The 24239-nt window shown below is 39.6% G+C and overlaps 1 protein-coding gene across 1 annotated transcript in view; it reads left to right on the forward strand.

The window, feature by feature from the left end:
• Positions 1-2503: 2503 nt before the first annotated feature.
• Positions 2504-24239, forward strand: part of SGMS2 (sphingomyelin synthase 2) — a 30825-nt gene continuing 9089 nt past the window's right edge. Inside the window, exons 1-2 of the mRNA XM_056489398.1 lie at positions 2504-3119; positions 23598-24224. Coding sequence (XP_056345373.1) covers positions 23770-24224 — 455 coding nt within the window. The 5' untranslated portion in view covers positions 2504-3119; positions 23598-23769. The remainder of the gene's footprint in view (positions 3120-23597; positions 24225-24239) is intronic.

The following is a 24239-nucleotide window of genomic DNA, read 5'->3' on the forward strand; positions in this document are numbered from 1 at the left end:
CTATAGCTTGGCTCCATTAAAAAAAAAAAAAAGCTTTTGGTGGGGGAAGGGTTTTTTTGTGGTTTTTTTTTTTTTTTTTTTTTTTTTTTTTTGTGTGTAGTTTTTTATTTTTGGTTGGTTGGGTTTTTTTGTTGTTGTTTTGTTTTGGGTAGTGTTTTTTTTTTCCTGGTGGTAGTAGTACAGTTTATTCTGTCTATAAACTACAAAGTTAGCTTGACCTAGAAATTTCTGTATGGTTCTTGGTTTCCTCTGCCACAAACCCAATCTTGTCGTTTCAGTTCTCCCATGGTAGAACTAAGCAGGATTCTGGTGGTGGCTGCTTCTGAAAACTGCCCAAGTGTCTCTTTGGAAATAGTCAGAATTTTAATGCACAAGCTGGCTGTGTTCGTTTATAGAATTACTGTTTCCAATAATATCCCTGCTGATCTCATGAAAGGGGAAAAAAGTAAACAGTAATGAAAAAGTTGCTGGATTTGTTCCAACTGAAAGGAACAGTAATTTTTTCCCCTCTCAAAACTCTGTTTCTGTACTCTCTCCCTCTCATCTGCCTCCCTGGGAGGTGAAGGGGAATGTGACTTATATGTGAGTCTCCCCATAGAATTCTGTCTGTGTGCACAAGGTTTCTTTTTCCTCAAAGTAAGTTATCATTTTGTAAGTCTTATCTCTTACATAATTCCTGTCTGAAAAAATCTTCTGAAGTTAATTTTGTTTAAAGATCAAGGGATGTGCTGCTATTTCCTCTGGCAAGTTTTGTGGCTTCACAAATTTGCTGCTTGCTTTCAAAAGTTTGTTATTATGCATGACTTGCAAGCAGTTCTTACCAGATTAAAGACCCTCTCCTGCAACCTGCTCCTCACAGATCACCACTGAGCTCTACACTTCAACGTCTCATCTGCGTGGATGGGCTTGTGGGGTTGAACAGAGTAAGAAAATGTACTGCTATTTTTTACTTACTCAAATGCAGTGCTTCAGAGAATATTATTTAAGAGTAATGCCAGTGTTTCTTCTTACTGATTTATCTAAACAATTTGGAAAAATGCCAGTAAAGTTTCCAGTCTTTGCTTTTAACCTTTCTTCAGTGGCTTTTTTTTTGTTAAGGAAAACTAGGGGAGACCTCTGTTTAGCCTTTGCTCTACCTATATGTGTGTTTGCCTGTAGATACTTCTTTTTTTCACTTGGATTGCTATTTCTACTCTTCATCTGTTACTCTGTCAGTTATTATCCTATCTCTATAACAGCTTGAAGTAAGATACGATTCTGCAAAGACATGCATGTGATTGTGTACGCAGTAAGGCATATGTAGATATGTCTGTAATCGGTTAAAAACAAATGCCCTGCACGTGGTACTTTTTTTTTTTTTTTTTAATCAGATTTTATTTTAAAGGAGGCATTACCCACTTAGAAGAACTGGAGGGGGTGGGGGGGAGATCACGGTGGCAGTAAAGAGCTGTGAGGTTCCAGCAGACGTCTTTAGTTCAGCACTACAGGTGTGTATGTGCATTCACCTAGCAACAGGAACAGCAGTAGCCTTGCTGAATTGTTTATCTGGTTATAAGAGACTGTTTGCATTAAGCTGGCAGGAGATAAAACTTGGCAATCCTGGCATTCTGTCTGTAGCAGTGCCCTGGCTGTCACTGTTGGACCAGGCTAGTTTCCCTGTCCCACAGAAATCTGCGAGTGCGGAAAATTTTTCCACTCTGTGCTGGATAAAGCAGATTCTCTCTTCCCTTCCCCCAGGCTTTTGTGGAAAAAAACAAAAGTGTGAGCAACCCAAGCAGAATAGGCAATAGCTGGGTGAGGGGGGCTTTGCAGCGGTGTGACGAGCAGGGGGTCAGGTGCTGCCCCGCAGCCAGGGCTGTGTGCGGCCGCCGCTCTGTCATGTGCCCGCTCGGCGCTGCAGCCGGGTGACTCAGGCGGGACAGGTGTGTATGGGGAGCGAGTTTCGGTGAGGATGAGCTGACACCTGCCCCCTCCCTTCCTCCCCCGCCATTCACGTGTTACGTACTCTGGAAAGCTCCCAACAAAATCTGCCTGCTACGTCATGATGGGGGAACGCTTTTGAAAATAAAAGGGGGGAGGGGGGAAAATACCCCTCCACCCACGGCAAAAACCAAAAATACCAAAAAACCCAAACAAAACCCCAAGGAAAGCCAAGTCAGGAGGCGGGGTGAAACACTGGAGAAGCAGGGGGTTTCAGTGACAGTCACCCGTCATGTGAGCGAAGTTGGGGAAATCAAATCCCCCGGCCGAAGCGGGAAGCCCGTGGCTGCGGAGGGCGGCGGCGCTCGGTTGTGGCCTGGCTGCGGGGGCGGCCCCGGCACCTGCCCCCGCGCTGGCTGCGGGGGCGGGCGGTGCCCTTCCCGTAGCAGGCGTTTGGGAGGCAGGGCAGATGTCGGTGCCCCCGTCTGCGGGCTGACGTGGCCCTCGCCCGGCAGCCGCGGCCTTGAGCCGTGCCCCGGGAGGGGCTTCTGGCGAGGAAAGGAGCCGCGGCCCCCGGGAGGGGGCGGCGGGCGGCGCGCGCGCAGAGGCGCGTGGCGGGGGCCGCGCGGGCGGGGCCGGCACCTTGCGCGGCGGGCGGCGCTCCGGGAGGTCCGGCCGGTCCGGCAGGCCCTGCCCCGGACAGCGGCGGCGCCGGGGTGAGTCACTGCTTGGAAATGGAGTGGGCGGGCGTGCGCGTAGCAGAATGAATGATGTCAGGGAGCACCGCGGCGAGCATGAGGCTCGCGGCAAACACGGCGGCGGCCGCAGACCCGAAGGAGCGCTGCCCCCGGCGCCCTCCGGCCCGGAGCCGCCCTCCCGCGGGAGAGCCCTTCCAGCTGCGGCACTGCTGAGGCAGGAAACCTCTGCGAGAAGTGCCGCCGCCGCCCTTAAAGCCGGTCCCTTTCGCCGGGAAGGAGAAGAGGCTGAGGCTGGGAGAGGAGCGAATTGCAGGGGAAGGTAGAGATTGTGGCAAACTTTCTAGCTGCTTCTGCGTGCTGCTACCTCACTGGTGGGAGCGTCTGCCCATAAGGAACTGCAGAGCCCAAACCTAGGAGCCCTGAGGCTCCAAAAAAGACTTCGAGCCGCCTTTGGAGGAGGAACTGCCAGCAGTGCAAGCTTTTGCATATACGGCTGAGTAGGTAAGTTGGGAACGGCATAGGTGGATTAAAAGCGTGGCATGCTTCAGGTACCCACTTGGAGAACCTCTTTCACAGAAGATCTACACGTGTCAACTGCCTGGAGACTGGGAAGAGCAATCCCACGCTTGTGGTCTCTTCCATTTCTAGAGTTTGAGGCCCCTCTAGCTAGGGAGGGCACCTGCTGTTTGGTTTTCTTTTGCCAATATGTAATTTGCGGAACATACCTAGTTGCAAGTAAAATTCTGTGGTTTTGGTGTGGGCAATGTGTACATGCCCCTTAGAGCAGTACCACATACCTAGCTGCTCAGGAGGGGACTTCAAAATGTGGGATTTCAGCTCAGGATATAACGTATTATTATAAGGCTCTTAGGGGTGTTGTAAAGGTATTTTGTTGTGATTTTTTTTCCATGTTGCTTGTCTGCTCTGTTGAAGCCGCTCTTAAACTTCCTGAGGTGCTGCTGAACAGAACTTCTTGACTTAGAGGCAGGTTGCATTTCTTTTCATGTTGTGTGGTTTCTGGCATAAATTTAGCTTCAAATAATTGTGAAAAGTAATTAATGCATAATCATCTGGCAAGGTGATAAAACTAGGATATAATGTAGAATAGCTGTTGTTTAGTTTAGTCCGTTTCTAAACATTTTGTTTCATTTGAACACCTTAGAAAATCCGACATCTGTCCTTAAACCACTTGACAGCTGTTAATTTATGCACAGTTAATTATACAAGTGAATGATTCCAAGTATTAGCATAAGCTGAGCAGGTGCATGGTACTTCATCTGAGACAACAGACCTTACAGGAGTTTTGGCAGGCTTCACTTTAAACCACATTTATTAAATGGTTTGTCCAAAATCAATTTGTTTTCTTCATTATATTTAATGTAGTTGCTTAGGTGAGTTATTTGACAAGGCAGGTTTTTTAAGCTCTCTCGCCTTAACTACTTTCTTGCTATGAAACCAGTAACTTTTATTCCTTATTTTGCCCTAACTTAAGTTATCTAGGGCTTAATTAACTAGAAAGGTCAATGTGCTTGCTTCAATCTTTCTTTCCTTAGTTCAAAATCAGACACAGATTATCACATTCTACTGAAAAACACATAGTTGCCTCTGTCCTTCAGAAAAATATTCCAGTGTACCCTGTGTAGTATGTCAGTCTTAGAAGGGTATTGGACAAATCAAGTGGTAATTGGGAGAAGCTTTTGGTGAAAATCTTAGGGGACAACAGTAGTAAGCTGATGTAGGGATTAATAAGGTAGATTTCTGTGCTGTCCTTGAAGTGAACTTATACAGTGGAGAAATGACAACTTGAAGAGAACAAAGACAAATATTTTAAGTCTTGGGTTGGTAATCTCAATGTAGAATGCCTCTACCCCTGAATTTTAAATATTGAGCCATGGATGGCATGTTGATAAGCATCTACTTTTCTGCATTGTAAAAGTGTGTTGTAGTTGTAATATTGTAAGACAGAAATTCAGAACTTAATGTTTCAAGTAGACATCAGAAGTGTTATATCAGGGATACAGTATAGTGAAAAACTGAAGATTTCCTTATCAAAGCAAAAAACCTCAGTTTTCATGCATACCTCCCTGTCTCCAGAAGAGCTGAATAAGATACTTAATCCTTAGGTATTTTAAATTCTTAAAAACTGGAGTTGTTTATTTACAGTATATGAGTATAACATATTAAAGGTATGAACACAAAAGTAGTGTATTGATTTTTAAGGATTAACAAAATAAGTATTGAAACAAGTGATGGATTTAAAAAATGAGTAGCCTTTTTTAAGGAGCAGAAAATGTAGAAAGTTTTTGAAGAAGTGGCTCATTACACTTAAGCCTCCTGGAACAGAAGTGGACTTTGAAGATACAGCTGTTTGTAATAAAATTGCATGCATCTTCTGTTTGGATTTTTTTTTTTTCTACTTTTGGTGGGCTGTTGGCCTATGATGTTATTTGATACCAATTGTGGCGAGTGGACAATACAGATGCTGTGACATATTATTTGGTATGGCTGTGGTATTGCACTAGTCCGGACAGATGCTGTGAAGATTAATGTAACACTAGGTCCACTGTCTTCAGAGATGTCTCCCTGCTGGGAGAATTGTTTGTACCATGGACACCACTGTCCCCGAAGATGCTGCGCACACTAAGAATGTCAGGCATCCAGGCACCACTGTCCCAGCAGATGCTGAAGACCTTAAGAGCTGCTAATGGGGAAGTTTAATGTAACACAGATAGCTCTGTCTTATCTTTCAAACAGAAAGCCTATTCTGGACATTTCTTAACTATCCTAAAACACCACTGTTCCTAGTGAGGCTCCAGAACGTTAATAACCACAAGCTCTATGAGGATGCTTGCTTAAATTAACACTAACAGTTATCATATCACTGTTTCTCTTCCTCAGAACAGATCTTGTGGGGATATGGGTGATACAGAGAATGTAGTACTTCTTAACAATATAATTGGTTTTGGAAGTCTATGGGACTGTTGATAGGAATTTTAATAGGACCAAAATATATAGTAAAAGTGAATCAGCTTCAGGGAAACATGACACTTACCCTCTAGCTAACATATACACAGTATCTGTAAAATAAGGGGATTTCTGTGCCTTGAAGTCATGCTTGTAGTTGCTGGGTAAAACTTCCTGCATTACTGTGTGTCAGTGAGTCCTGCTTGCAATCTGATGGCATTTAAAAATGTTGGAGTATAGGCTGTTGTACAGGTGAAGAAACAGTTTTTCAGAGTATCTGAGGCCGTTGAGGTGATCATTGCAAATAGAATGGTTCTTACTGAAACAGTGTTTGGGTCTAGATCCTCAGAGAAAATAATGAGCATCATTAATCAGGAGAGCTTCACTGCATTCATTCTAACAAGAGAATTTTATAGCAAAAGAAGCATATATTCAATATTTAGCTACTTATTTTTTTTTTCAGAAAAAATAGTTTCTCCAATATGTTACTCTAGAATGGGAGAATGTCCCATTCATTTGAAGGTACCTAAACAAAAAAATCAGGTGTCACTTTACCCTTGATAGAGGTTAACTTTCAACTGTTGTGTATAAATTTCAAGGACATCTCACTTAGTCTTGATATAATTTGTATACAAAAATGAAGTTGCTGATATTAGTAGACCTGTGAGAGTTCCAAAGTCTGAGCTTTGTAGTCACACATTGCAATGCTCCTGTTCCTGACTTTCCTCCTGGCCTTCAGAGTTCATCTCTTTCTGCTCTGCTCTGTAGTCTTCTGGGCTTTTTTCTTTATATATAGAGATTTACTCAGGCTGAACCTTACTAGGATCCTGTGCCATGCAGTAAGCTTTGCAGTGTTGTTGTGTCTGTGGTTACTGATGCAAATTAGGATTATTGTTGTACACCTGTTATTCCTTGGGGAAATGCTGAGCCTCTTGGGCACAGCACTGAATATTTTCAAAAGTTGCATCAGCTTAATTTGGTTGATTTAAGCTGAAGTGGTGCAGAGCACTTAGGAATATGTTTTATTAAGAATGACTAAATTTAAAATAAATTCCCTCTGGATTATTTTTGATTTAGCAGTAATCTGAAATCTTAAATGGAATATATAGAGTTGGATTCAGTTTTTCAGATAAGATGTAAGCATATCATGGCTGAAATTTGGGAATGAATTTAAACTACAAATAATGATTAACTGTATTTTCAATTACAGTAAAGTTACTTAGATGGTGGAAGAGATGGATATCACAAAAAAAAAAAAAAAATCAACAGAAGTGAGCAAAAAAACCCTAGGAAGCTATTTATATGTAAGGTGTTTTTTCTGATCCCCCATCTGAGAATTTATAAACTGCCTGCAGCAGTTTATGATCAGTGGTATTCACAGGTCCCCAGGCAATCGGTCATGTTCTTAGTGAAATGTTTCAGAGGCAGGCTTACCTGTTAGTTGTCATAAACCAGTATGGCCCATGTAAAGTTCTGTAACCTCCTTGCATTTGGGAAAGAAGATCTTTTTGTCTAGACTGTCTGATATCTTAGGCTTGTCAGTCTTGCTGCTTCTGTAAGCTTAAATATTCATAGAGTGAAGTTTTAAGTACTAATATGGGCTAAATCCATATAAATAAAAAAGCCAAGTATTAGTACATTTCTTATGTTTAATTAGTATATTATTTCTGTCTTTATGCAAGTTCTGATAGCAAAGTGTCACTATGAGCTATCAAAACTTACTGGAGTTGGCATTTGTGGTGGCTAACTTAGAGAAGGATGGTTTTTTTGTTTTGCTTGGTCATATGTCTGTGATAATAGTTCATGCCTCTAATGCTAGAACTTAAATTTGATTGGTTTTGTTTTTTTGATTGGTTGGTTTTGGTTGTGGTTTGGCTATTTTTTGTTGTTGTTGTTGTTTTTTTTTTGTTTTGTTTTGGTTTTTTTTTGTTTGTTTTTTTTTGTTTTTTTGTTTTTTGTTTTTTTTTTTTTTTTTTGTTTTGTTTTGTTTTGTTTTTTAATCTGAGTTAGCTGTAAAATAAATGGGAGTCTTTAATCCTGTCAGAATGCGGAAATCTATCCAGCCTCAAAGAACAGGCCTCTTGGAATCTTGTAAGACCTAGCTTAAAGCCTTAAGCTTTAATAATGTTTTTCATTTCTTGAAGTATTATTACAAGTATTTTGGCATATGTTACCTCCAGAGAAAATCTTTAATAGAACACTTGTGGCTGTAAAAATCCTTTATTAAGAAGTCATGTTCTCACTATTTGTTTTTTTCATGTTGAAATATGTTTGCATTTTCTAATTTTTTCTCTTTTTAGAGTGTGTATTCTGCTTAGCCTCCTAAGATCTTAAGCTCTTGTGTGATGAGTGCTGAATGACTTCTCACGGTTCATTTCAGCCATGTGAAATGTACATAACAGTGACAAAATGTTTACTTACACACACACCCAAGTTCCTGCTTATGTTCACTTTAGTGCTGGACAGTTGGTTAGTGGAGCAGAGCTAAATAAGGAGAGACAATCTCCAGACTTTTTATTTTCCAGTTTCAGCTGTGTTATGCTTATGTGCTATCCAAGAAACTGAATTCAACTCTATGTGCACCATTTAATATTCTAGACTACTGCTAAATCAGAAATAATGAGACAATCTCCTTTAGGTGACATAATTTGCTGAAGAGAAGCAGCAGTATAGAAGGTTGTGCCTTGTAGTCATTAATTCTGTCTTTCATCTGGAGGATATGATATAATCCCGTAGCTTGTTGATAGTTCTAGCATGCTTCTACAGTAATTACAGTTTATTTTATTATTTTTAAATTTCTTTTCTTACTTCCCCACATCAGCCTTGTAAATGGGGAGCTGCACTTGCTGTCTGTAGATGCTTTATGCCAAATGCCACTGCCCATATCTGGGTTTGAGGTTGAACACAGGCTGTATTGGAGCAAAGTGTTCCCATCACTGCAGTTCTTTAAAAAGGACATATTAAAAACTGTAATGCTCTGTTATTGTCTTAACAGTGCTAAAGCAACATTTAATGTAGAATTCTGTTTCATCTTCTGACAGTTATTCTGATTCAAATTTATGTACTACAATTTCAGTAGAAAAACAAAAGCATTTTTAAATTGAAATTCTGAAAGCCCTGTCTTGCTTTGGTGGGATTTGTGGTGTAATTATGAGAGATATTAATTCTTGTGACTCTAATTTGGATTAGTTCATAGGTGCTTTTTTTTTCTGGTAACTTAACTTTTTCTGGAGTGTATAGAAACTATATTGATATGTTGTAGCTTAAAAAGTTAACTCGTATTACTTTTAGGTCCTGTGTATTAGGAGCCTGACAAAGGTCCTAGCAAAGCTTGTGGTTTTTCCTGTTTTTGTAATACTGTACTAATCTGTAAGGATGCAAGGTAAGAGTTCCTTACAATGCCAGTCTCAGAGCCATGAGCTTGTCTTCATTTGATTTTACTCAGATTTTGTATGTTAGAGTGTCACTTGACAAGAGTTCATTCTTGTCTTCTGGCATACCATCTTGGTCTTTTGGAGGCCATAACTTGGCTCTAATTTATAAGTAAAAGTTAATACACTTGTTTAAGCTCTTACTGGAATACAGGTGCTGTTTTTCACAGAATTGTTTGCAAATTGCTTTGATAGCATGTGTATACTTTGCATGCAGTTATGGGAAACGATCTTGAAATTTTTTGGGGGGAAAAAGTCAACTCTGCTTGGTGTGGAAAAGGTGCCAGAAAGCTAAAGGTAGTCCTCCAAAGTGAAGCTGTTTATTTCCATTCTGAGAGACAGCACATTGGCTAAAATGGTTTAAATCTTGTTATTGACTATTAAAAGTACTCATGCACTAACATAGAAAAACAACACTCCAGTGTTTTTGTTTTCCTAGAAATTTTTTTACTTTCATGGTGGATTTCAGTCTTGAGAGGAAGGGCTGTGGCATCCTGTTTGGCACTGAAGCAAGAAGTATTGAAGGCATTGTTCCTTGCAAGGTGCCATAGTGAACTTAGAAGTTAATTTATAAGTTAATATTAAGGCAGCTTATTGAAGACTTTGAAGTTACGGGTTTAAACTTCTGTCCACTGCAGTGATTGTATCCTGAATTTTCAGATTATTCTGAATTCATCTTTTTAGTGATAACTATGGCTTTGAAATTGACAACTACACATGCTGCACAGCCAAATAGCAGGTGCTTTCCAATGAGAATAGTTTTCTTGTTGGCCTTTGTTTTGTGTTCTTCAGTAACCATGGTCATTAGCTTCCTCCATGCAGGTTCTTTAAAAAAATGACTCAGCTATTTCCATATGTGCAAACAGGCATAAGTGTTAAGTAACATTTCTTCCTTCTTCTGTTTGAAACAAACTATGTAAAGTAGGGTGGAATAATGTGTATCTTTCTGGTAAAGTCAGTAACTTGTACTGACTTTTAAAAGTTAAGATGGGTGAAACATGTCTCAGCTGACCAACAACATGACAAAGCAGAATACCTTAAATAGCGAAACTCAAGTAGTTGGGCTAAATTATATTTCTTGCTCTAAAAGTATTTTTCTTTGATAAGTGTTGGGATTTCTTAAAAGCATAATTTTACAAATTGCAGGCAGTTTATGCTTTCTTGTGAACATTACTTCCTAGTCACTGGGCAATATGAACAAGCTATGGTGCATGGCTTAGTTTTACTATGCAGAATGAATGTTCCTGTAAAAAGTTTGTTTGGGATTTTTTTCCTTAATTTGTAGTAAGAAACTTTAATATAAAGTCTTTAACACACTAGAGTTTGACTAAACTCTTTACCTGTCGTAAATTTGAGGAGCTCAGAACTGCATTCAGAACTGAATTTAAAATGGGGTGTTATTCCCCTTCAGAAGCCTGGAGGGCAGAGTGGCAGGAAAGCAGCTCTCTGTTCTGTTATGCTGCCATAAGGGCAAACACTAGAACCATGTTCTTTTACCTTACCTGTAACTCTTTTTGAACGTGCACGCCTATGTGCTTTCTTCCTATTCTCCCTCTGCATCCTGTGGTAATAGAATCAGGAACAAAGCTTTTAGCACTGCAAGCCTTTCTAGAACATGTGACAGAGGCAACACAGCTTAGTCAAAATTTTACTGTCATGTGCGTAACATGCAGATAAAGTTTGTTCTTATCGAAGTCTCTATTGCAGTTACAAGGACAGCTACAGGAGGAATATTGTACTTAGGCTGCCATAATTTGCTTGAAGAGCCTTTATGAACCTTTATCTTCATTAGTCTTCCATAACATTATAATGAAGATGCTTCTGATTTTAATGGTGTGTATTGCTCAGCAGGTTTTAGACTGATATTACATAGTTTGTGATTTGGTCATGCATTGATGAGAATGTAGCATGAAAAATGTCCTGACACATGCATTATAGTGATATTCTATAGTGTTTCCAATTAGAATCAGAGAAAAAGGCTTTGTTTTTATAAAAAGAGGCTTATAAACTGCAGGATGGTATTTTTAGTGTTGTGTATTTGTCATAGTGTGATTTGATGGAGTAAAAGACAATCTTATTGGACAGAAAATGTATTGTTATTTAGCATTATGATGACTGTTTTATAACATCTCCATGTTTTATAACATTTCCATCTCCTTTTTTTGAAAGTCCTGTAGGTATAGGACAGTTCAGAGGTCTGAGAGGACCTTTGTGTTTCTGTTTACATCTTAACCAGGCAGCACTCACAGTGATAGCCCATGAGATATGCTGGCAGATAACCAACCTGTACATCAAATAGATTTTCATGCTGGTACATGTCAAAGAACATGTAGCTTTTTATCTAAGAGTTACAGCTCTAAGAGTCTGTGGGTGTGTGAGCCCCTTGTCTTGTGTTTTTCTGTTTCTTACATATGTTAAGAAAGTGATTTGTGTAGTTAGACTGAATAGTACCTGTTCCAGTAGGGTTTTTTATTCAGTGTCCATTCGAAATTTTTTTTGTTTGCTGTTTTGTGTTTGTTTTTTCAATTGCCTGCTGTGAAGTCTGCACATTAGCTCAAATGTTGAGGGTTAGTGGCAATTCAAGTTCTTCCTGGAAAGTGTCTCAGTGTGTGTTTATGAATATTCTGTGTTCCGGTGTCTGAATATGCTTAAGGAATTCTACTGCAAGTTTTTATCAGGTGATTGCCCTATCTCCTTGCAAGAATAAGAGATCACATAGAAGATACTTCTGTCTGCCCCATAGAAGCAGAATTGAACAAGTGTCAGTTCTGTCAAAATCTGTTTTATAAATCTTACTGTCAGACAAGGGAAGTCAAGAACTTTCTCTGAACAATCCTTTTTAAATTAGGGTAGTTACTCATGCTGTTGGAGTTAAACTATTGAACTTCAATACTTGAGTGTATTCTGTAAAGCTGTCCCTGGAATATAGGAAAATGTAGGCTTTGGCAGATGCCTTCATTCTAAAGATGTGGCACTTTTCTGCATAAGGCCCACAGATACAGGTATTCAGTACTTAAGGCAGCTCACGATGTGCGTTATCTGAAAAGGCAATCAGATTTGTTCACAGGTTGGACTTATTTTTTGGGCTGATTTGTTTGCAGTCTTTGGACTGTAACTGTATAAAATCTGTTCCTTTTTAGTTCTTTCTCTTGCATGAGAGATGGAGCTCATCTGGAAAGTTTCAGGGAGGAATGTCATACCTGCTGTAGGGCTCAAATTCTCCTCTGAAGGTCTTAAACTGTGAAATTCTACATCACTTTGTGTCTTATGCTAGTATGGCATTTTGCATTCCTTGTGTTAAAAGACTTTTTGCAAACAGTTTGTTTTACTTTTTTCAAGTTAAAGTGTTAGGAAGGAGAGAAAATAGATCTGCTCTGGGATTTCATATAAGTTTCTTCTGTTCTTTGCCAACAAAACTTAGCAATGCATGGGTAACTTGTGATCCACTATCTTTGTTTATACAGATATACAATATGGATAACTACACTTCATGTGGTTCAATAAAATTAACTGCCATATAAGTTAAACATGCATGGCCTAGTCTGTTTGCATGAACTTAACTAATTAATGCTTCTGCACTGGGAGTGGGACAGCTTAACTTGGGCTGGAATAGGCTTGTATCCCAGCCTGACTTCTGCTTCCAGATAAATAAAATATGCCTTTATGGGTGGCAGCTTTTATGGCCAGTCTTGAACCATCCCTATATTTGTATGTTATCTTGATAAAGCAATGTTAAGGCATTCCATGAGCTGGGATTAGTATGGAATGTTTCAGGCCATTCTGGTCTGCCCCAGATGTCGTTGACATCTTAGCACACCTCATGTGTTATGGTTGTAGCGTAATGTAAAGTAGATTTTTTGATTTCTTCCTAATTGGCTTGCATGATTCTAGAAAGCTGCTGCCTCTCTCTTCTGCAGACCTATAATTGCTCCTGTAGGGGTGTTTCTTGTTATACAGTGTCTGTCATGCAAGGTGTGGCATTTTAATATTTTAAGATTAATGTTTAATATTGTCCTTGTCAGGTGAGTGTTTTGTGCTTCAGTTGTGTGCCTCTGAAATGGTGAAACTACCCACGTTTTAAAGTAGCGCTCAAGTTCAACTGATGTGGGGACCTTCTAGGATAAATCCTTGTGAGACTTCCCTTCATTCCCTTTACTGTATCTCTAGAATAGGTTTGAATTTAGGGTATTCTTGTTGCCACTGATATTTGGATGTGCCATCCTACTCCTGGCAATATGATGCTCACCCAGAGGAGAGTAGTTGAGAGCAAAGGCTCTTGGCTGCAGCTGCAAAATGGCCATGCAGGAGCAGTTCCTGCAACAGAGGCTGTGCTGTGCAAGCCCTTGTCCTACCCTGCATTTAGCTAGGTAAGTACCTTAAAAAGTGGCCTGGGTTGCTGTAGTGCTATGTTAATGAAAGCTCTTGAAATCCAAGCCACTATTGTGTCTCGATTTCAAGCTGTGTTCTGGACAATTTTCTCGGATTATACCCATTTGTCCTAAATTTAGAAGATTACTTATAAAGCCAGAATGTGATCTGCCCTTGCTGGTAGATGCAGATCTCTTGACATATTTGGTATTTTTGAGGAAAACTTATGCAGGAGCACAGCAGAAATAGCAGTGTGTAATAAGATAGTGCTCTCCTTCATGGAAAAAGACAGTTGTTAGACCAGAATAATTGTTTTTACTGTGCCCTCATTTTGCCAAGTTCTTTATTTTCTTCTTTTAAAATTGATTGGCACTATTTTCAGTTGAACACTTAGTTCTGTCCTTAGGCTTTTGTAACTGATCCCATGAAATTAGTTGATTCACCACTTTTTACTATGCACCATGGCTACTTAGCACACAGGCACAACATCACTGGTCTCAGGGAGTCTAGAGATGAGACTGACTTTGTCCTAAACAGTTTTGTCAGCTGCAGTTCTGACTAGGGAACAGTTAATAGAATCTGTTTAGCCTTCCATGTTTCAGCTAGTCTCTTTGGTCTCTCTTCTTCCCAAATCAGTGAGGATATAGATGTCTGCTGGACATTGGGATAAGGATGCTATAAAATGCTTTTTGGATAATTTTTATAAAATATTTATATTTTAAAGTAAGCTTTAGAGCTCTAGGACCTCCCATGAAAATGTGACCGAGAATTTTAATATATGTTTGCAAATCAGTTTTTCCAAGTGACACTTTTTGATCACATGTTCTTTTTCTGCCCCAAAATTTTTCATGGATAGTAAGATGAAGGTCAGAAGTAGACCTGGTTTCCAGCCTGTGAGGTTTTCTCTGTGGAAACAGTCTCTTGACCCACAATTTAAAGGGACAGTAATGTTAATTAAATGAAGAAATGGAAGATAAATGATATTCAGTGCAGCGCACTGTGGTGCTGGTATGAATGCCATTGAGCTGGCAGTTTCATTTGCCAGCTTTTATTTCCACTTGACATTCAGCCTTGATTGATTGGAGTGATTGTTTGCTTGCCATATCATCATATGTTCTAACGATAACAGATTCTGTGATGATCAGAAGCCTTCCTTGAGTACAGCACATAGCTTAAGGTGTGGAAGTTGCTACTTTGTGGTGATGGTACCGTGTAATATAAATCATTCTGTGTAGATTGGGAGTCATCTCAGTACTTTCACACCAGATTTTACCAACTGATAGGATAAAATCAATGTGACTTCAGTCATTAATTTCATGTGTACCTTTTTAGTTATGCTGTATGTGCACGGGCAGGATGTAGGTGTTACAAAACAGTTATGTGATGTTAAAATGAAAGACTCTAGTGATGGCTTTTTAGGAGCAATGCTGAAGATACTATTCAGCTGTTTTCTTGCAGAAATGGTTTTAATCTTATTTTTAGTAAGTGGGAATTTGAACATCACTAGCTTCCTTATAAATGCTTTCTGATTAAGTTGGTTCTTTAAATCCTTTTAAAAAGCTTTTTAAAAAGCAATAGCATTGTCAAACTATTAGTCAAGAAGGGGAAGAGAAATAAATGAAAGTACTGATGTGAATGGTGAAAGCCTCTATGCTGAGTCTTATGAGGGACTTGGCATAAAGGAATTTTGTTATTGCCCTGGTATTCAATGCAGGGTTGTTCTTACCAAAGGCTGCAGTTCAGCAGGGAATAATGAAGAGAGGTTGGAATTATTTTGGAGATGTTTAGTTAGGTTCTTAAATAGTAGCTCTGTGAGGGGCAGTAAAAACACATTAATAGGATTCTTGGCCTCTATTTCTGACCTCTAGGGTGAGGCTGAAATGGAGATAGCAAAATATCTGGGAAAGGTACAACAAATGTTTTAGATTATAATTATTATTTTCTACTGCTGCCCCACTGTTAACATCCTCTCAGAAAATTTATTCAACAACGATACCCTATGTTATGTGAAGATAGCTTGACAGGCAGGAGAAGTGATTATCCTAAGGAAACGAGTGTTCTGTTCTTCAGTCTGTGGCAGAAACAAAACTGAAGAAGGAAGTGTTGAAGTACGTAGTGCTTAAGTGTTTAGCATTTGAAGTTAAACAGTGCCTCTTCTGAATTAAATAATATAAAAAGGAAATGTTTTTTCTTGCCAGCATAATGTGGAAAGTATTTTCTTCTATTAATAGAAAGCTTTGAGCTAATGGAATACTTCTTCAAGTTTAAAGAAAACTATGGGACGGCACTGTAAGGTTAGATTGTGATGCCTTTTTTTAACTGTGTAGTGTTTCAAGTTGGTGCATAGAACTTCAGTGAAAAACGAGTTAGAGAAAACTTGATGTAATTTTGGTTATTGCAAAGTGGAAGCTTGAAGAGTATATTATGAAAGGGTTCTTTGCTGCCTTTTTAATCCCCTAAGTAAATATGTCTGGATTGATTGTGGTAATTGCTGAAATTGCTTAGTACTCTTTAACTTCTTGGTGCTAGAATTAGATTTACCAAATTTTAGTTCTGAAAGCATGTTAACAAAAGCTGGGGGCAGAGTGGGAAGGAAGCATGTAGTGTATGAGCTGGATGTAGATTTGGATGTCTGAGCCTGTAAACAAACAAATGGGGGATCTATATATTCCCATTTCTATTTGACTGGAGGTGCTGACTGATAGTGTGAGCCTTAGGCTGTTGGTGCTTGATGGTAGGTGTGGCAGGAAGGTGGAGGGGAAGACCAAAATAGGGACTACATCATGTTTCTTGGTGAGTTTTAGTCACTCTGTTTACTGTGAGCAGTAGATGGTGTATTATGTCAGCATCATCCCTCTAAACTAATATTCATAAAGCTTTCCAGGCAACTACATCAACAGAGTTGAGCAAGCTGAAAACTGTTCTTAGGGAGAAGAGAGAAGTGAGTCATTGATTCTCTCCTGACCGGTTTTAATAATGTGTAGTGTGCTAGACTTCTATTGTTGGCATAGAGGGTAAATATTGGTCAGAATACCATAAGACAAGGGGTTGTGTGGATTTGTAGGTATTGGTGTTTCTGAAAGGGGTTGTTTTTGCTGCAAGTGTTGCTGCTATGTACAGAGTCACAATTTGTAATGTGCCATATGAACTGTGGGATATATGAAACCATCTTATAGTATGATGCTAATTAGTTTTAAATATGTTCTGTCTGAAGAACTCATGTGGGGTAAGGATTACAGTCCTATGCTTTACAAGGACTATTGTCTGTTTCAGACCTTTTAAAAATGTGAGTTATGAGGTAGAAGCCCTGCATACACCTCAGTACTAAAATAGCTTTTCTCTGGGTTGTGCAACTTTTATATGTATTACTGCTGATATTGTAAAATGCTCTGCAGATTTAAGCAATTACTGTCCTCTCACTTTAAACTTTTAGGAGGAGGGCTCTTGCTGCTGCAGAAAATACACTAGAATGTTCTCATAAATTTGACTTCTTATTTGGATGCAGGAAAGGCTGTGGATGTTGTCTGTTTGGACTTCAGCAAGGCCTTCGACACTGTCTGCCACAGCACACTCCTGGAAAAGCTGGCAGCCCATGGCTTGGACAGGGGCACTCTGTGCTGAGTTAAGAACTGGCTGGATGGCCGGGCCCAGAGAGTGCTGGTGAATGGAGCTGCATCCAGCTGGGATCAGCCACCAGTGGTGTCCCCTGGGGTCTGTGCTGGGGCCAGTCCTGTTCAATATTTTTACTGATGACATGGATGAGGGTATTGAGACTTTCACTGGTAAATTTGTAGATGACACTAAGTTGGGAGCATGTGTTGATCTGTTGGAAGGTAGGAGGGCTCTGCAGAGAGACCTGGAACGTTGGATGGATGGGCAGGGTCCAGTGGGATGAGGTTTAGTAAGTCCAAGTGCCAAGTCCTGCATTTTGGCCACAGTAACCCCCTGCAACATTACAGGCTGTGGATGGTGTGGCTGGACAGTGCCCAGGCAGGAAGGGACCTGGGGTACTGATCGACTGCCAGCTGAACAGGAGCCAGCAGTGTGCCCTGGTGGCCAAGAAGGCCAATGGCCCCTGGCCTGGGTCAGGAACAGCGTGGCCAGCAGGAGCAGGGAGGTCATTCTTCCCCTGTACTCAGCACTGGGGAGGTCACACCTTGAGTGCTGTGTCCAGTTCTGGCCCCTCAGTTTAGGAAGGATGTTGGGACATTTGAGTGCATCCAGAGGAGGCAGCAAGGCTGGTGAGAGGCTTGGAACACAAGCCCTGGGAGGAATGACTAAGGGAGCTGGAGTTGTTTAGCCTGGAGAAAAAGGGACTCAGGGGTGACCTTGTCACTCTTTACAACTCCCTGAAAGATGTTTGTATTAAGGTGGGGGTCAGTCTCTTTCTCCAGACAGCAGCCAACAGAACCAGAGGACACAGTCTCAAGCTGCACCAAGGGAAATACAGGCTGGATATTAGGAAAAAGTTTTTTATGGAAAGAGTGATAAAGTAGTGGAATGGTCTGTCTGGGGAGGTGGTGGAGTCACTATCCCTGGATGTGTTAGAAAAGACTGGATGTGGCACTTGGTGCCATGGTTTAGTTGGGGTGTTAGGGCAGGGGTTGAACTCAATGATCTTGGAGGTCTCTGCCAGCCTGGTGATTCTGTGTGTTCTGTGATTTTTGGAGTTGGCACAGCTGCTTTTTGGAAGTAACAGGGGAAAAAATTGACAGGCATTATCATCTTAACAATTACTCAAATATTTTTAGGACATATCACTGATAAATTTACTGAGTATGTAACTTCCTCTTCTAACTGCCTGGTGACTGATAAGCTGTAGCACAGTCACTTTAAAGCACACATTAGTCACTGTGACTTCTCACCGCCCTGTACTGAAAGTGGTGACTAATCTCTGGGTCTGACTTTCCATTATGAAGTGCAACCTTTACCCTCAGTAACTAGGTGGAGGAGTTCACAAAATAGTCTAAAACATTCTTGCCTCCTGTGCTGGGTCGCCCTTACCTCTCAGCCAGTGTCTGCAACTCCTGTGTGTCAGCTAGGAAAGATTTGAGGCATCAGATATGCTGCTAGGCTCTTAACAAATCTTTAGACTTTGCTATCTCTTTGAGAAGTATTTTGCTTTGGATAGTGCTCTTCAGCAGTGTCTGTGAAGCTCTAGCAGAAAGCAAGGAATTGGCAATGAGAAGGCAGCCTGCACATAAAAGCCTGATCCAGAGGCTTATTTTGGCAATCCTTTTTGTCAATGTCTGAGACTGGGTATAATGACTTCCACACTTTGTACAGTGTTTATAATAGTTTTTTCTAACAAATAGAAGGTTATGGACTAAACTTTTTTTGCAGTGTTACAAAATACACAGTGATAGAGCTTTCTTCAAAAGCAGCTGATTCAGAGCTTAAATGTCCCTTTAGGTTAGCAGACCTTTCTGTGCTGATCTGAAATACTGAAACAGTCTCATTTTGGAGAGTATGGGTTAAGCAGGAAGACTTTAATCTTATTTTTTTGGTATAAACAAGTTGTGAGGGAGTCTTTAGGCTTTAGAATTTAATGTTGGAATAGCATTAATACTACATTTTGGCTCTGTTGAAAAGGAATTTAGCAGTCTGCATTGACAGTGAAGGCAGCCAACACTCTCCTGAGCTGTATTTAATAGAAGCATAGTCATTATTTGTAGGGACGTGATTATTCCTCTCTGCTCAGTACTGCTTAGCTGTGTCTAGAATACTATATCTGGTTTTGGTCTTTGATCCAGGCAAAACATGAACTGGCAGTGAGCCCAGCAGAGGGACCATCAGGGTGGTCAGAAGGCTGGAGCAGGGGCCTGGGAGAGGAGGGTGGGGCCACTGGGTTGCTTCAGTCTGAAGAAGAGTAGTCTCAGAGGTACCTGACTGCAGCTCCTTCATACCTGCAAGGATGCCATGAAGAACATCAGGGCCCCAGGCTCTTCACAGCAATGGGAAGATGAGATACAGAGGCTGTAACTTCTAATAAGAAGTAGATACAAAACCAGTAGATTTAACAATTAAACATCAAACAAAACACCAAAACAACAAAAATAACAATCCAGTTTTCACTGTGAGAACAGTGAAACAGGCTGCATGGAGAAGTTGTGCATCTTTGTGGACATTAAAAGTACAGCTGGATTGAAACCCTGAGTCATTGCTGATCCTGGCTGGAGGCCCAGATACCTCCTGAGATTTCTTTTAACCTGAATGATTGTTTTTTCCACTGGTTCTACAGAGACTGACCATTCTCAAAATACTTGTTTTGGACAAGACACTTAACCTGCAAATAAAACCGGCTTTCTCATATAGGTGTGGATTACTTCTGGAATGAGTTACTAAAAGATAGTTATTTGACAACTGTTATGATCTTGTTTCTTGAGAGATAAGGGTAATAATAATTACATGGAAAATCTAGCCATGTCATGATGTCACCTTTAAAGGACATCAGACTCTTAGTTACCAAATACAGTTCTTTGGAGTCTGGGGACCAAACAGTTCTTTAGCATCACAGCAGTTGTCTTTTGAAGGTTTTAGATGGTAGTGGGTTTCTTTTTGTTTCCTTCCAGCACTCTGTGTGCTATGAGATGTACATATAGCCTGGAAGAAGGGATACTATAAAAATTAACTGAGACCTGGAATGCTTTCAAAAATAAAAATTAAGGAGAAACCCCTAAAAGCAAGTTTTTGTTCTTTGCTGTCTAGAAAACAGCAGTAACCTGGCTTCCTTTTTAGTTCTGGTTCCATTGATAGTCCTAAAAATTTAACTGACTAATGCAAGCTAGCTAACAATTGTTTCCCAGTAACTGTGAGATAGATAAAATATACTAAAGTGTTCTCTCATGTTACTTCAGACTGTACTTTGTTTAGAGACCTTTTTTTCTGCAGCTACAGGAATACAGCTGTATCAAATGTTTAAGCTAGCCTTAACACAAGTGAATGATGCTTCAAAATAGTGCTATCAAAAATCTTTTCCATTTTGTTTATGAAAATATAGCTTCTCTTAATGTCAGAATAGATTGGTTTCCTGTTCTGGATACTTGTGTTCAAATAATATTGAAACAGCAGGTTAAGAACTTCTTATTTGAAAACCCTGTGCAAATTGTGACTATTCAACCCTTCATAAATTATAGAAATTAAAATATTTTGAGAAATGTTGAAGTTCCAATACTGGATGAGAAACACCACTCGGGAGCTAACTTTATGTGAAAATGACCTTTCTATGAAAATCAGATGACTAACATGCTAAATAAAACTCCATGTTATTCTTAAGTTCTAGCATAAAGAGCCAAATGCAGACATGCTTTCTGATGCTTGTCTCAAAGCTGTGCCCCCATCAACTGTTTTCTTTCAAATCACAGTCAAGTGGGGAATGCAGAAAACTAAGGAAGCTATTTGCATGAGAGCAGGTAGGAGCTCAGGATAAAACATTAGGGTCCTTCTTCTTTTAATTCTTAACATTTTCTTTGAAATATGTGGTTCCTTGAGGCAGTTATGATTTTTGCTGTAAAGCTGCTGGTTAAGAAGCTCTATGTCTTAATGAGGTAACACTTATTTTTAGAAGGTATAGAAGTGGTTCCAAAAAGAAAACTTGTTCCTAAAACTTGGGGGTATCCCTTATAGGAATTTTATTTATTCTTTTGGGTTACTTGGCTGGTTTTTTGTGAGTTTGACTTCCCTAGTAGTTGCTCCCTATTTTAGAGCACTTTGGTGTGCTTTTCAGATCTAGGTATTGGCAAGATGGCCAGATCTAAGCATTGCTGCCTGGTTGCTGAAGAATTCTAAGGTCTTCTACTAGGCAGATTGTGGGCATCTGGTTTTGATGTGAGGTTGTTTTGGATTTGACAAAAAAATCAAATGTATGTGTTATCTAAAGGATCATAAGGACAACATGAAGTTAAAAGGAACCACACCCCTTATGGGTATGTGAATGGATATTTGAACTAGGGACAGGAACTTGGCAGAAGAACCTGTGTACTTCTGGGGAGTTCCTTTTACAGCCAGTAGCAGAGGATGACTAGGCTGTTGGTGCTCTGTATCTGTCACTTCTCTGGCTAGTCAGATTGGCAGCAAGGGACTGAGAGCTTCAAGAGCAACTTATCTTTTTCATCAATAGAGTTGCTAATTTCTTTTAGAATATGGGAGAATGAGGTTGAAAAGACATTATAAAGGGAAGCACTTACCTTCTTACAGATCACTCATCAGATTATCAATGATTATCAATGTAAACAAACTTTTGGCTGCAGTATGCACTCTGCTTGAAATAATCTTGATGAGCCATCAGAAGTGGTAGATCAATATGCCTTACAAGCCATTTAAAAGTACCAGGAAGGAACACAACTGTCTCCTGCAAGCTATAGCTATAATTGTTTTGCTTAATAAGTTAATACGAAAAAATGAGCACCACTCTACTTTTTAGGTTCTTAGATTATTGTTCATCTGTACTTCAGACACTCTTTGATCTTTGAATGTCATTAAACATCTGGAAGTAAAATCTTTCACTTATGTCACCAGGTACACTAGGTTAGGTATTTGTGGGGAAGAGAAGGAAAATAACTAAGGTAGTTTGCTCTTAATAAATGCGTAATTCTAATAATGTTTCAGCTGCACAGGATGTAAAATTTACTGGGTTGTGCTGATTGCTGCCTCAGTGACTACTATATGTATCATAATGGTGAGAAAAGGGGTCTTGACTTAGTAGATGAATGTTAGGTACATACATTCCAAAACATAAGCAATTAGGTTTGGTTTTTTTTCTCTATTGTCACTAAAGTGTTTTTCATATGCTTTCATATGCTTAACTTTAGTAGACAGAAGGAGTAGAAGAGTGTGTATGTGTGTTAAGAAAGACTTGTGAAAGCTAAAGTATTATTCTGGTATAGTTTTGAGTAAGGCTGTTGCTTTTGTAGATGCTCTCAAAGGCTATTTTTAGTTGTAGGAAGCATCAGAGAAGTTGTTGCCTAGCTGATGGGTTAAACATCCCCTTTTCTTAGAGATGCAGAGATAACAGTATCATTGGTAAGAGGGAGAAAAAACATCAAAAATCACCATGTTTTCTTGGATGTTTATTGTATGTGGTGTATGTGGATAGTTATCATACACTTGTTGATCAGGAATTTAGAGAATGTCAACCAATGACAATGAATTTCAGAAACACTGCTGGGGGATAAATTTAGAAAAGCTTCTCAGCTATTTCAGTATTATTTGTGTGAATCTCATATTTGGGATCTGAACTTTTACCTCTTCTCTTCTTTCACTGGTTGGAACAGTACACATAAAATCACTGGGATTAATGTGCTAACCACGTTAAATGTCTTCTCTGCTTGGGTGGGATAAGGCTGGAGGGACCAAAACACAATCACTTGCCTTTCCAGGCTCTCTTTGATTTAGATTGTCCTCTAAGCAGGTTGCATGTTCTGAGTAATAATGACACTATTTGTTCCTGTTTAGAAACCATCTAAATAAGTGTTTTTTTTAAGTAGCTAAAGGACAAACACAGATTCCTATATCGTCTGTTCTGTGTATAGTGTACCATAACGAAGAATTGAATCCAGTGCCATATTTCTCAGCTATGAGATTTCAGAAGTTTAGTGAGTATTGTAGTGGCTATATAAATGCATTTTTGACTTGATGGAATACTCCATTTAGATCTAATGAAATTTAATGCAGCTGTCTATTGAGTAGATTTTCTAGATGAGTCTAAATTAATTTATGTCCTACAAAATCAAATTCTGTCGTGCCCTTGTGTTTTTTATCCTACCACATGAACTGACAAGATTTTTCTGATCTATATGGACAACCCGTATTAATATCTGTGACAACCCATATTAATATCTGTAACAACCCTCTGGTCAAAACCAGGATATTTTGCATGGAATATCTCTAAGAAGTAAAATTCAATCTTGCTGCAAATATGGATTAGCCTTAATTCTGGTAACTGATAAAGCAAGTGATGTCGTGTTCACTAAAATCTGTGGATCTTATTCAAAAATACCTGAGCCTAACTTGGTACATGTTCTTAAACTGATATGAGATTTATCAAGTAGGAGTTGGCTTGAATTATTTCACAATAACTTGCCTTTCAACTGTGTTTGAAAATAGACTTGGATGGAAATTAAATACTTAAAAATGCCTATTCAGAGAATATTTTGTTTACTGTCACATTACTAGTTAAGAAGGTCCTCAGTATCTGTTTTGGGTTATTTTTTTTCAGATGATTCTTCTCTAGAAAGATTCACAAATTCCTTTGAAAGCACAATGGATGCATGCTAGAGTTCTACAGAAGTACATCTAAGAACAAGAACACTGGACTTTGAGGAATAACATATTTCAGAGAGCCCAGAAATTGGTCACTAATAAAGCCTCTTTGGCCATACAGCTTGGAAATGAATACCATTGAGACAGCAAAGCTTGAAGAGCATATGGAGGGTCAGCCAAATGAGACTTCTAATGGCTACTCACGACCTACTCTCTCGGTCACTGAAGAGAACAAAAATGGAACTAGCAAACCCAAGGGCTTGTCTAATGGCTTGCGAAAAACAGCTAAGAAATATCCCGATTACATCCAGATTGCTATGCCTGCTGAATCTAGGAACAAATTTCCTCTGGAATGGTGGAAAACAGGCATTGCCTTTGTTTATGCTCTCTTCAACTTGATTTTAACAACTGTCATGATCACTGTGGTCCATGAGAGAGTACCTCCAAAGGAGCTAAGCCCTCCCTTGCCTGACAAATTTTTTGATTACATTGATCGTGTGAAGTGGGCTTTTTCTGTATCAGAAATAAATGGAATGATACTACTTGGATTATGGATATTCCAGTGGTTGTTTCTTAGATACAAGTAAGTTAGCAATAT

This window comes from Oenanthe melanoleuca, chromosome 4 (genome assembly GCF_029582105.1).
Source record: "Oenanthe melanoleuca isolate GR-GAL-2019-014 chromosome 4, OMel1.0, whole genome shotgun sequence".
Lineage (NCBI taxonomy): Eukaryota > Metazoa > Chordata > Aves > Passeriformes > Muscicapidae > Oenanthe > Oenanthe melanoleuca.